This window comes from Bombina bombina, chromosome 3 (assembly GCF_027579735.1).
Source record: "Bombina bombina isolate aBomBom1 chromosome 3, aBomBom1.pri, whole genome shotgun sequence".
Lineage (NCBI taxonomy): Eukaryota > Metazoa > Chordata > Amphibia > Anura > Bombinatoridae > Bombina > Bombina bombina.
In genome coordinates, this window is record NC_069501.1 from 542,576,063 (window position 1) to 542,586,626 (window position 10,564).

The 10,564-nt window shown below is 36.3% G+C and overlaps 1 protein-coding gene across 1 annotated transcript in view; it reads left to right on the top strand.

Annotated features, from left to right (window-relative positions):
• The window catches only part of LOC128652426 (uncharacterized), a 155,198-nt gene extending 145,476 nt beyond the window's left edge, over window positions 1-9,722 (top strand). The window contains exons 17-18 of the mRNA XM_053705364.1: window positions 2,426-2,489; window positions 7,981-9,722. Coding sequence (XP_053561339.1) covers window positions 2,426-2,489; window positions 7,981-8,019 — 103 coding nt within the window. The 3' untranslated portion in view covers window positions 8,020-9,722. The remainder of the gene's footprint in view (window positions 1-2,425; window positions 2,490-7,980) is intronic.
• Window positions 9,723-10,564: the final 842 nt, after the last annotated feature.

The following is a 10,564-nucleotide window of genomic DNA, read 5'->3' on the forward strand; positions in this document are numbered from 1 at the left end:
TTTTGTTTTTAAGAAGAATCGAGCAATCCTGTACTGTATGTGCCGGACTAGCACAATACATACAGAGGTTCTTAACCTTCCTACGTAATTTTTCTTCGGGACTTAGGGGTCCCTTTATAACTACAATCTCCATTGCCTCAGCTGATGGTTTGAGGGATGGGTGGAAAACAGGAATGGGAGAAGAGAGCAAAGGTTGTGGTTTGGGTTCTGACCAACTACTCTCTGCTTTTCTCTCTCTTAGCCTACGGTCTATCTGAATTGCCAGTTTCATGACCCCTTCTAAGGTCTTAGGTATCTCCACTTGAGCGAACTCGTCTTTGAGAGCTTCAGAGAGTCCCAAGCGAAATTGGTTTCGCAGAGCAATAGGATTCCAAAGGGAATCATTAGCAAGCTGTTTGAATTCACTGATATAATCCTCCACAGGACATTTTCCCTGTTTAAGAGATCTCATGGAGGTCTCAGCAGTTAGCTGTACATCAGAATCTTAGAACATTTCGTCCATAGCAGAAAAAAAACCCCTCTAAAGACCCAAGTATTGGGTCATCAGATTCTAATAGGTTGTCAGCCCAATTGCAAGGTTCACCTTTTAACAGTGATATTGTTGTCAAAACTTTTGGCCTCTCAGTGGGGTAGGTTCGGGGCTTCATAGTAAAAATCAGTTGGCATGCATTTTTAAAATGTCTGTAGCCCTTTCTTTTTCCGGCAAAAACATCTGGCAAAGGGACCTGTGGCTCCAATGTCATATCCAGCTGATTAGTTTTTAGCGCAATGGAATCTCTAATAACAGATTTTAAGGTTCTATTTTCAATTTCTACTTCATGTAATCTTTGTGCAAGTTGATCAACCTTTTGAGATAGGTTGTACACCACCTGTGAAATATCTGCTGGTTCCATTTCTTTTTAGGGCTTAGTATTATGTCAAACCAATGTCACACCTCTGGACAAATGTGAAGATAAATGTTCTCAAATATATAATTAAGGTTCTGGAACACAACTGCAGTTTAAGGTAGTATAAATGAGTGTTTTGTTTCACCAAATTGAGTAATCCACTAAGGTGAGAATGGACTCCTGTTATTTTGGTGATGTTTATAATTTTCTTAGTCCATAGACTTAGTTTGTATTACTTATCTAACACTTAGATGTAATACTGGTATATGAGAGAATGAATATTTAGTGCTGAGACTGCTCCTATAAATAAATGCCACAGTTCAAATCAGGCGTCTAAATACTTGGCTGTAACAAGTTGTATCAAGTTGATTGAAGGGGTACACAAAATAACTATTTACATATATACAATTTATTCCTACTCCGCTATTATCTCTTTACAAGGTAGTAAACAGTATTCGGTAGAGTGTACCTGCTTGTGTGCTCTTGCAGCGTTTGGCGTCCTGTTAGCTCTGATCCCTGTAGTCTGTAACGCAGATGCAGGTTCTCGGTAGCTACTGGATGTGATGTCAGGCTGCAGTGAAAGTCCCGGTTCACGGAGTCCCGGTTACTAAGATAATAGCTTGAAGATGGTAAGTTAACAGTGCGATGTTAATGTATATGATAAACACTACCCCACTGAAGTAGCTGATAATACTTGCGGTTCAATATAGCTCATAAGCAATGCTTTAATCCTCGGTTAGTGAAGCTGAAGAGTAGATGCGGTGAGGTGCCGTGAATGAAAAGTATTCCACTGTGTGAGGTTTTAGATCAATTCATAAGTTGTAATCCAAGGCTCAGGATTCAAGTGGTATGAGAACTACATACAAAATACTAAGCAAGGTGAGAAGTGAGAGTCAATCTTAAAAAAGGTGAGGCAACCAATCAGAGAGATCAGTGTAAAAGGTAAGATTTAAAGGTACAGTGACATGAGTCCTGACATAACCTGCTTTAATGGGGAAACATCGCCAGTACTGCGATATATTCTAAGCTGCCCTGTGTGAGGTATGTAGTATAGGTTCAGCAAAAGCTTACACAGGCATTATTTGAAGTGTTTCTACACAGAAACCTTTTTTTGTTTCAGCAAACGCACTGCCTGTGTTGTATAGGAACACTTCAAATACAGCCCCCCCCCCCCCCTTCCACTGATATCGCAGATGTGGGTAGACTTTTACTGAAGCCACAATCCCTATTATTTCCTAAGGAAAATAAATCACCACTTGTCGGCACAGCGAGGTTCAGTCTACTGTCTACTTTTTTAGAATATATCGACATATATCGATGTTTTGAATATTGGGGCCATAGAGAGAAGCTATAAAGAAGAAAATATATGTGATTCATGTATCTAAAAAGATAAAGAAAAATAAGCAGTTTCTTTAGCTGATAACAAAAACAGAAAGCTACCCTGCAACAAATATTTTTATTGATTGATTAATGTACCTCTCATTGTATTAACCTAGCATATAACAGACTAACCACTTCACTCTATTGTATGCATGCAGGAAAGACATAGAAACTCTAAGAGGAGAGATAAATGAAGAACGAACCAAGAGAACAGCATTGCAGGTAAGCAATATAGCAAGAAATGAATTTAAAGGACCAGTAAATACAGGTGATTTGCATAATAAACAAATGCATGATAAAAAGACAATTCAATAGCACTTACACATAGCTTTGAAATTTGTCAGAAAAAATCTACTACTCATTTCCACTCCTCCTGTATCATGTGACAGCCATTAGCCAATCACAAATGCATATATGTATATTTTGTGAATTCTTGCATATGCTCAGTAAATATAATAAGACTGAACATATTTTGTTAATGGAAGTAAATAGGAAAGTTGTTTAAAATTGCATGCTCTATCTGAATCATCAAAATTTAATTTTGACTTGAGTATCCCTTTAAATAATATGAAGTTATTGACAGCTATTTGCACTCTTTGAATATATAAAATACAAAAGTACCATCTAATCTAGCGATATTCCAAGCTAAAGAATAAACATAATTAGTCATCTCAATAACATTATACATTTGCTATGCATTTTTAAAATCATTCACCGAGATTACGAGTCTTGCGTTAGCCTTAAAAAGCAGCGTGGAGAGGTCCCAACGCTGCTTTTTAACGCCCGCTGGTATTACAAGTCTGGCAGGTACAGGTGTACCGCTCACTTTTTTTCCGCGACTCGAGCTTACGGCAAATCCCCTTATGTCAATTGCATATCCTATCTTTTTAATGGGATTTTCCTAATGCCGGTATTACGAGTCTTGGAGAAAGTAAGTGGTAGACCCTCTACTGTCAAGACTCCTACCACATTTAAAAATCAGTAGTTAAGAGTTTTATGGGCTAACGCCGTAACATAAAACTCTTAACTAAAGTGCTATAAAGTACACTAACATCCATAAACTACCTATTAACCCCTAAACCGAGCCCCCCCCCCCACATCACAAACACTTAATTACATTTTTTAACCCCTAATCTGCCGACCGGACATTGCCGCCACTATAATAAATATATTAACCCCTAAACCGCCGCACTCCCGCCTTGCAAACACTAGTTAAATTGTATTAACCCCTAATCTGCCGTCCCTAACATCACGACACCTACCTAAATTTATTAACCCCTAATCTGCCGCCCCAACGTCGCCGCCACTATAATAAATTTATTAAACCCTAATTCTAAGTATAACCCTAACCCTAACACCCCCTAACTTAAATATAATTTAAATAAAACGAAATAAAATTACTATCATTAAATAAATAATTCCTATTTAAAACTAAATACTTACCTGTAAAATAAACCCTAAGATAGGTACAATATAACTAATAGTTACATTTGTATCTATCTTACGGTTTATATTTATTTTACAGGCAACTATGTATTTATTTTAACTAGGTACAATAGTTATTAAATAGTTATTAACTATATAATAACTACCTAGTTAAAATAAAGACAAATATACCTGTAAAATAAATCCTAACCTAAATTACAATTACACCTAACACTACACTATCATTAAATTAATTACCAATTAAATACAATTAAATTAAATAAACTAAAGTACAAAAACAAACACTAAATTACAGAAAATAAAAAAATAATTACAAGAATTTTAAACTAATTACACCTAATCTAATCCCCCTAATAAAATAAAAAAAGCCCCCCAAAATAAAAAAAATCCCTACCCTATACGAAATTACAAATAGCCCTTAAAAGGGCTTTTTGCGGGGCATTGCCCCAAAGTAATCAGCTCTTTTACCTGTAAAAAAAAAATACAATACCCCCCAACATTAAAACCCACCACCCACACACCCAATCCTACTCTAAAACCCACCCAATCCCCCCTTAATAAAACCTAACCCCTTGAAGATCACCCTACCTTTAGGCGTCTTCACCCAGTCGGGCACAAGTGGTCCTCCAGAGGGGCAGAAGTCTTCATCCGATCCGGGCAGAAGAGGACCTCCAGACGGGCAGAAGTCTTCATCCAGGCTGCATCTTCTATCGTCATCCATCCGGAGCGGAGCGGTTCCATCTTGAAGCCATCCGACGTGGAGCATCCTCTTCTTCCGACGACTCCCGACGAATGAAGGTTCCTTTAAATGACATCATTCAAGATGGCGTCCCTTGAATTCCGATTGGCTGATAGGATTCTATCAGCCAATCGGAATAAAAGTAGGAACAATCCTATTGGCTGATCCAATCAGCCAATAGGATTGAGCTTGCATTCTATTGGCTGTTCCAATCAGCCAATAGAATGCGAGATCAATCCTATTGGCTAATTGCATCAGCCAATAGGATTTTTCCTACCTTAATTCCGATTGGCTGATAGAATCCTATCAGCCAATCGGAATTCAAGGGACGCCATCTTGGATGACGTCATTTAAAGGAACCTTCATTCGTCGGGAGTCGTTGTCAGAAGAGGATGCTTTGCGTCGGATGGCTTCAAGATGGACCCGCTCCGCTCCGGATGGATGAATATAGAAGATGCCGCCTGGATGAAGACTTCTGCTCATCTGGAGGTCCTCTTCTGCCCGGATCGGATGAAGACTTCTGCCCCTCTGAAGGACCACTTGTGCCCGGCTGGGTGAAGACGGCTCAAGGTAGGGTGATCTTCAAGGGGTTAGTGTTAGGTTTTATTAAGGGGGGATTGGGTGGGTTTTAGAGTAGGGTTGGGTGTGTGGGTGGTGGGTTTTAATGTTGGGGGGTATTGTATTTTTTTTTACAGGTAAAAGAGCTGATTACTTTGGGGCAATGCCCCGCAAAAAGCCCTTTTAAGGGCTATTTGTAATTTAGTATAAGGTAGGGCTTTTTTGCGGGGCTTTTTTATTTTATATGGGGGATTAGATTAGGTGTAATTAGTTTAAAATTCTTGTAATAATTTTTTTTCCTGTAATTTAGTGGGGGGGTTTTGTACTTTAGTTTATTTAATTTAATTGTATTTAATTGTAGTTAGTTTAGGTAATTAATTTAATGATAATAATGAGTGTAGTGTTAGGTGTAATTGTAATTTAGCTTAGGATTTATTTTACAGGTATATTTTTCTTTATTTTAACTAGGTAGTTATTAAATAGTTAATAACTATTTAATAACTATTGTACCTAGTTAGAATAAATACAAAGTTGCCTGTAAAATAAAATTAAAGCCTAAGATGGCTACAATGTAATTATTAGTTATATTGTAGCTATTTTAGGGTTTATTTTATAGGTAAGTATTTAGTTTTAAATAGGATTAATTTATTTAATTGTAGTAATTTTATTTTGATTATTTTAAATTATATTTAAATTAGGGGGGGTTAGACCTAGGTTTAGACTTAGGTTTAGGGGTTAATAACTTTATTATAGTGGAGGCGACGTTAGGGGCAGCAGATTAGGGGTTAATAATTGTAGGTAGGTTGCGGCGACATTGGGGGCAACAGATTAGGGGTTAATAAATAAAATGTAGGTGTCGGCGATGTTGGGGGCAGCAGATTATGGGTTCATAGGGATAATGTAGGTGGCGGCGGTGTCCGGAGCGGCAGATTAGGGGTTAATAATATAATGCAGGTGTCGGCGATGTCGGGGACGGCAGATTAGGGGTTAATAAGTGTAAGATTAGGGGTGTTTAGACTTGGGGTTCATGTTAGGGTGTTAGGTGTAGACATAAATGTTCTTTCCCCATAGGAATCAATGGGGCTGCGTTAGGAGCTGAACGCTGCTTTTTTGCAGGTGTTAGGTTTTTTTTCAGCCGGCTCAGCCCCATTGATTCCTATGGGGAAATCATGCATGAGCACGTTTAGCCAGCTCACCACTACCGTAAGCAGCGCTGGTATTGAGGTGAGATGTGGAGCAAAATTTTGCTCTCCGCTCACTTTTTAGAGGCTAACGCCGGGTTGAAAAAAACCCCATAATACCAGCGTTGTTTGTAGGTGAGCGGTGAGCTGAAACTGAGCGTTAGACCCGCACACCATTACCGACAAAAACTCGTAATCTAACCAATAGACTTTTATATTTATCTCTAAATTGGTTACCCTGCCAAACACTAAAATCATTATCCCATGATATTGTATTATTTAAAAATTATTTGAATGCTTTTCTCCTGAGTGCTAATAAATATTTAAATATATATGAAAATGTCTATTATTTTTCCCCACTCAGGTATTCTAGATGACATTTGAGTTAATGGTTTATAAAATGAAATAAGTTTCCCCCTTTAGCTGCTGCTAATACTATAATTATAGCTTTTTTTGATTGCTTGCCCACCTTTAAGTGTTGTATTTTTGTTACAAAGAGCTTCTATTATTTCCTATAATTCTATAAGCTTTTTAACCACAACATTTTGAGTACATAAACTGACAGTGTGGAGAGTGGTAAGTGTACCTTGTAGTGATGAAAAAGGGAGAACATCAGAATGCTATGAAATCAGATCGTATCATAAAACAAATCAATGAGAATAAATTACGCAATACTTTAAGGGACAGTATACACCAATTTTCATATAACTGCATGCAATAGACACTACTGTTAAATAATAATATGCACAGATACTGATCTAAAAATCCAGTATAAAACCGTTTAAAAACTTACTTAGAAACTCTTAGTTTAGCTCTGTTGAAAAGGTAGCTGGAACACCCACTGAAAGTGGTTGTATACCAAAAAGAGAAGACAATCCCCCTCCCCTGCATATGAAAATACTCTTTACACAAACAGGAGCAAGCTCTAATAGGTATACATCAGTATACTTCTAAAACTGTGGGCTTGGTTAGAAGTCTTAAAATCAGTCAATGTTATTAAAAAATAAGCAAAACTATATATATATATAAAAAAACCCTGTATAGGCTATATAAATGAATCATCTACAAAACATTTATGCAAATAAAAATCTAGTGTACAATGTCCCTTTAACTGTGAGTAGTTAATGGCTTGTTAGTTGTAAAAGATGGCATACACTGGCAGGAAGACAGACCACTGAAATTACAAACAAGAGGAACTTCATCTCATAAGGCGACAAAACACTTTGTGGAAGGTGTTTCACAAAGTCTCACCTCTACAGCTACTTGTTCTGATAGGAAGTAGCTCTGCTACCAAATCTTACAGATTTCTATGTTCAATTAAAGTCCATGTTCAAGTTTCATTTGCTTGCAGCTTTATTCAATTTGCTCTCAGTTCTGATCTAATCAATTATTTCTCACTCCAGTTCTTAATCCAACCCTCTGTCTATCTCTTGATACTTCAGTTATGTCATACTGTAAACATTATACTTTTACCCAGCTGCAATGCCCACCCTACACCATTTAAAAAACACAAAATACAGTATTCATCATAATAAAGTTAAGTTCCCATTCTATGCTCTGTATTAAAACTTACTGCACTAAATATCTTCAAGGCCACAGCTCAGAGCAAAACGTAAACAATCCTCATTTTTTGTCTGCTAGCCTGGCAGCAGGTGAATGTTTTAGTTTTTTTCTGAAAGCAAAGATTTGAGATCTTTTAATATTTTACTGTTTAATTATCTGTGCATAGAATCATGTAAAGTTGTCAATCCCTTACAGTCAGTCAATAATACATATTTGTATCTTGCAGTCAGAGATTGAAAGCCTGAAGAAGATGACTTCATCCTAGCGCACCAACATCAAGATACCTGATTGATGACAAGCAACATTTAATGGGCTGTTTCAGATCACAGAATATGTAGATGGCTCAGAAGACATCATTTAATGTTTACATAAGAAAGACACTAGCTCAGCATATACAAAAAGTACACTGTGAAAATATGCTGCAGATTTTCCATCTATCTTGTTGGTTCTAAGCATCAACTTGTGTATTCTACATCAGTTGTGACCTCTTCTGCTGGGCAGCTGTTCTATGTATTTAAAAACACTGCTTCTTTCATTGTAAACTGCCTTTTTGCTTTACACTTAAATGAATTCAAGGAAATACTGAGGTATGCTTCTCAAATGGATAATCATGTTCCAGTGAAAACTGCAATGGATATATAAAATTAAAACTGAATATCGCTGAAGAATGAGTTTATGGGCCCCTTTTGGGGCTAGTGAGGCGTCATCTGCTAATTGTATTTATCTTTCTCAAATTACTTAACCAAGTTGTATGAAAACAGGGCTTGTAAACCATACTGGGCAAGTCAGCCTGGGGTGATTTAAGTTTCTTACCTTTGAGGTGGTGAATAACTTATAAAGCAGATCGCTTCATCTTAACTTGCATATGCAGACTTGTACACACGGGACGGCACCACATGGGCTCAGAATCTGCTTTTACAGCTTGATAAATAGACCAATATCTCTTTCCTGATTGTTAAACTGGATTTGCAACAGTGGTGTATAGTTCTACATCACTGTCAATCCCATAGAAAAGTGGTTATCACCATAGTCCCAACACAACATACCAATAAATCAGGCTATCCCTGTGTACAGATGAATTTGTCTGCATTCTTGAGCTATACGGATTATCTACAATTTCATGGCTTGAGATATCCTGAAATCCTGGCATTGGGTTATTTGACTGTGTTTCTAAGTACTGACTTGCATACATAATTTATTGCCCCTTATAAACACATTTGAATTTTTTTTTTTAAAGTCCATTAAAGCTAAATAAAATACTTGTAAAAATGCCTGAGAAAAAGACTTAAAGGGACACTAAACCCAACATTTTTCTTTTATGATTCAGTTAAAGAATACAATTTTAAACAACTTTCCAATTTACTTCTATTATCTAAGTTGGGTCATTCTTTAGATATTATTGTTGAAAAAATAGCAGTGAACATGGCTGAGCCAATCACACAAGGCATTTATGTGCAGCCACCAATCAGCAGCTACTGAGTCTATCTAGATATGCTTTTAAACAAATGATATCAAGAGAATGAAGCAAATTAGATAATAGAAGTAAATTAGAAAGTTGTTTAAAATTGCATGCTCTTACAAAATCCTGAAAGAAAAAAATTGGGTTTCATGTCCCTTTAAGTATTAGATTTCTTGTTCAATCACCTAAGTACAGCTGCTAAAATATGGAACTGCCAATATGTGCCTGACTGTACATGATAATATATATATATACAGATTCATAATACAGCCATTATTTTCTTAAAACAAAAAGTGCCTATCTATTTACATATACATATGGAACATTGGCTAAGAAGACTTCATGATAATAAAAGTCTCTAGCCAATTGTATGGTGGATGTATACTATTGCTATTTGTCAGTCACAAACATATTTTTTTATAATTCATTATACTGTTTGAGATGCATGCAAATTTCTGACTGCCAACTGTATAAAAAAATATTCAATAAAGATGCAGATATTTATTTCAGATATAGTCACTTATTCTGTTACAAAAAGACTTCTCAAACACAAATAAAATAAATATAAAGAATGCAATATAATACATTTTGGGATCAAGTTTTCTAAACTTCTCAACTTGAACAAAATACAGGGTAAGATCTCAATCATGGTGCAGTGATTTTAAATAGGAACAATCCATACCAGCAGCCCAGTTGCAAACAGTTTGTACTTTCCCCCATTAAAAATTCACATGCAAAAATTTGTACCCAAAGCCCAATAGCAAGAAGCCATTGTTGCTTTCAATGCAAAGTGCAAAAGTTTTTTTTTTTTTTGGAAACAGCAAAACATTCCATTTTTTTGAAACAGTGTATCATGGTCTTACTGACTAATCACAGTGAGCACGATCATGCCATTGAGTTACATGTAGTGTGCACATCTGCTCTAACTAAAGTCGCTGACAGAATTTAAAATTTTTCCCAACAACATTTACTGTCCGTCCCTTTAAGTACCTATTTTATATAGGAATCAAATCTTTAAAGCACATTAGATGGATACTATGATACGCACACAATATACAGAGTTAATGTACGACTATGCTTACTCACTGCTTCAGTCTCATTATACATCCCTAGATACAATATCCTTTAAAACAACAGGGTAGGTATAAGATACAACGCTCAAATCTCAAATGCTATTCCCAAAAGGTAAGTGCACCTCCTAAAATCAAACCAAAATAGAAAAAGAACAAGGGGATATGGGAACGCGCTGTAAAAAACAGCATATGAGAGGTAAAGAACTATATAAGGAATGTGGATTACACAAGAGTATAATAAAAACGTTTATATTTGTTTATAATTATATTACAATAAG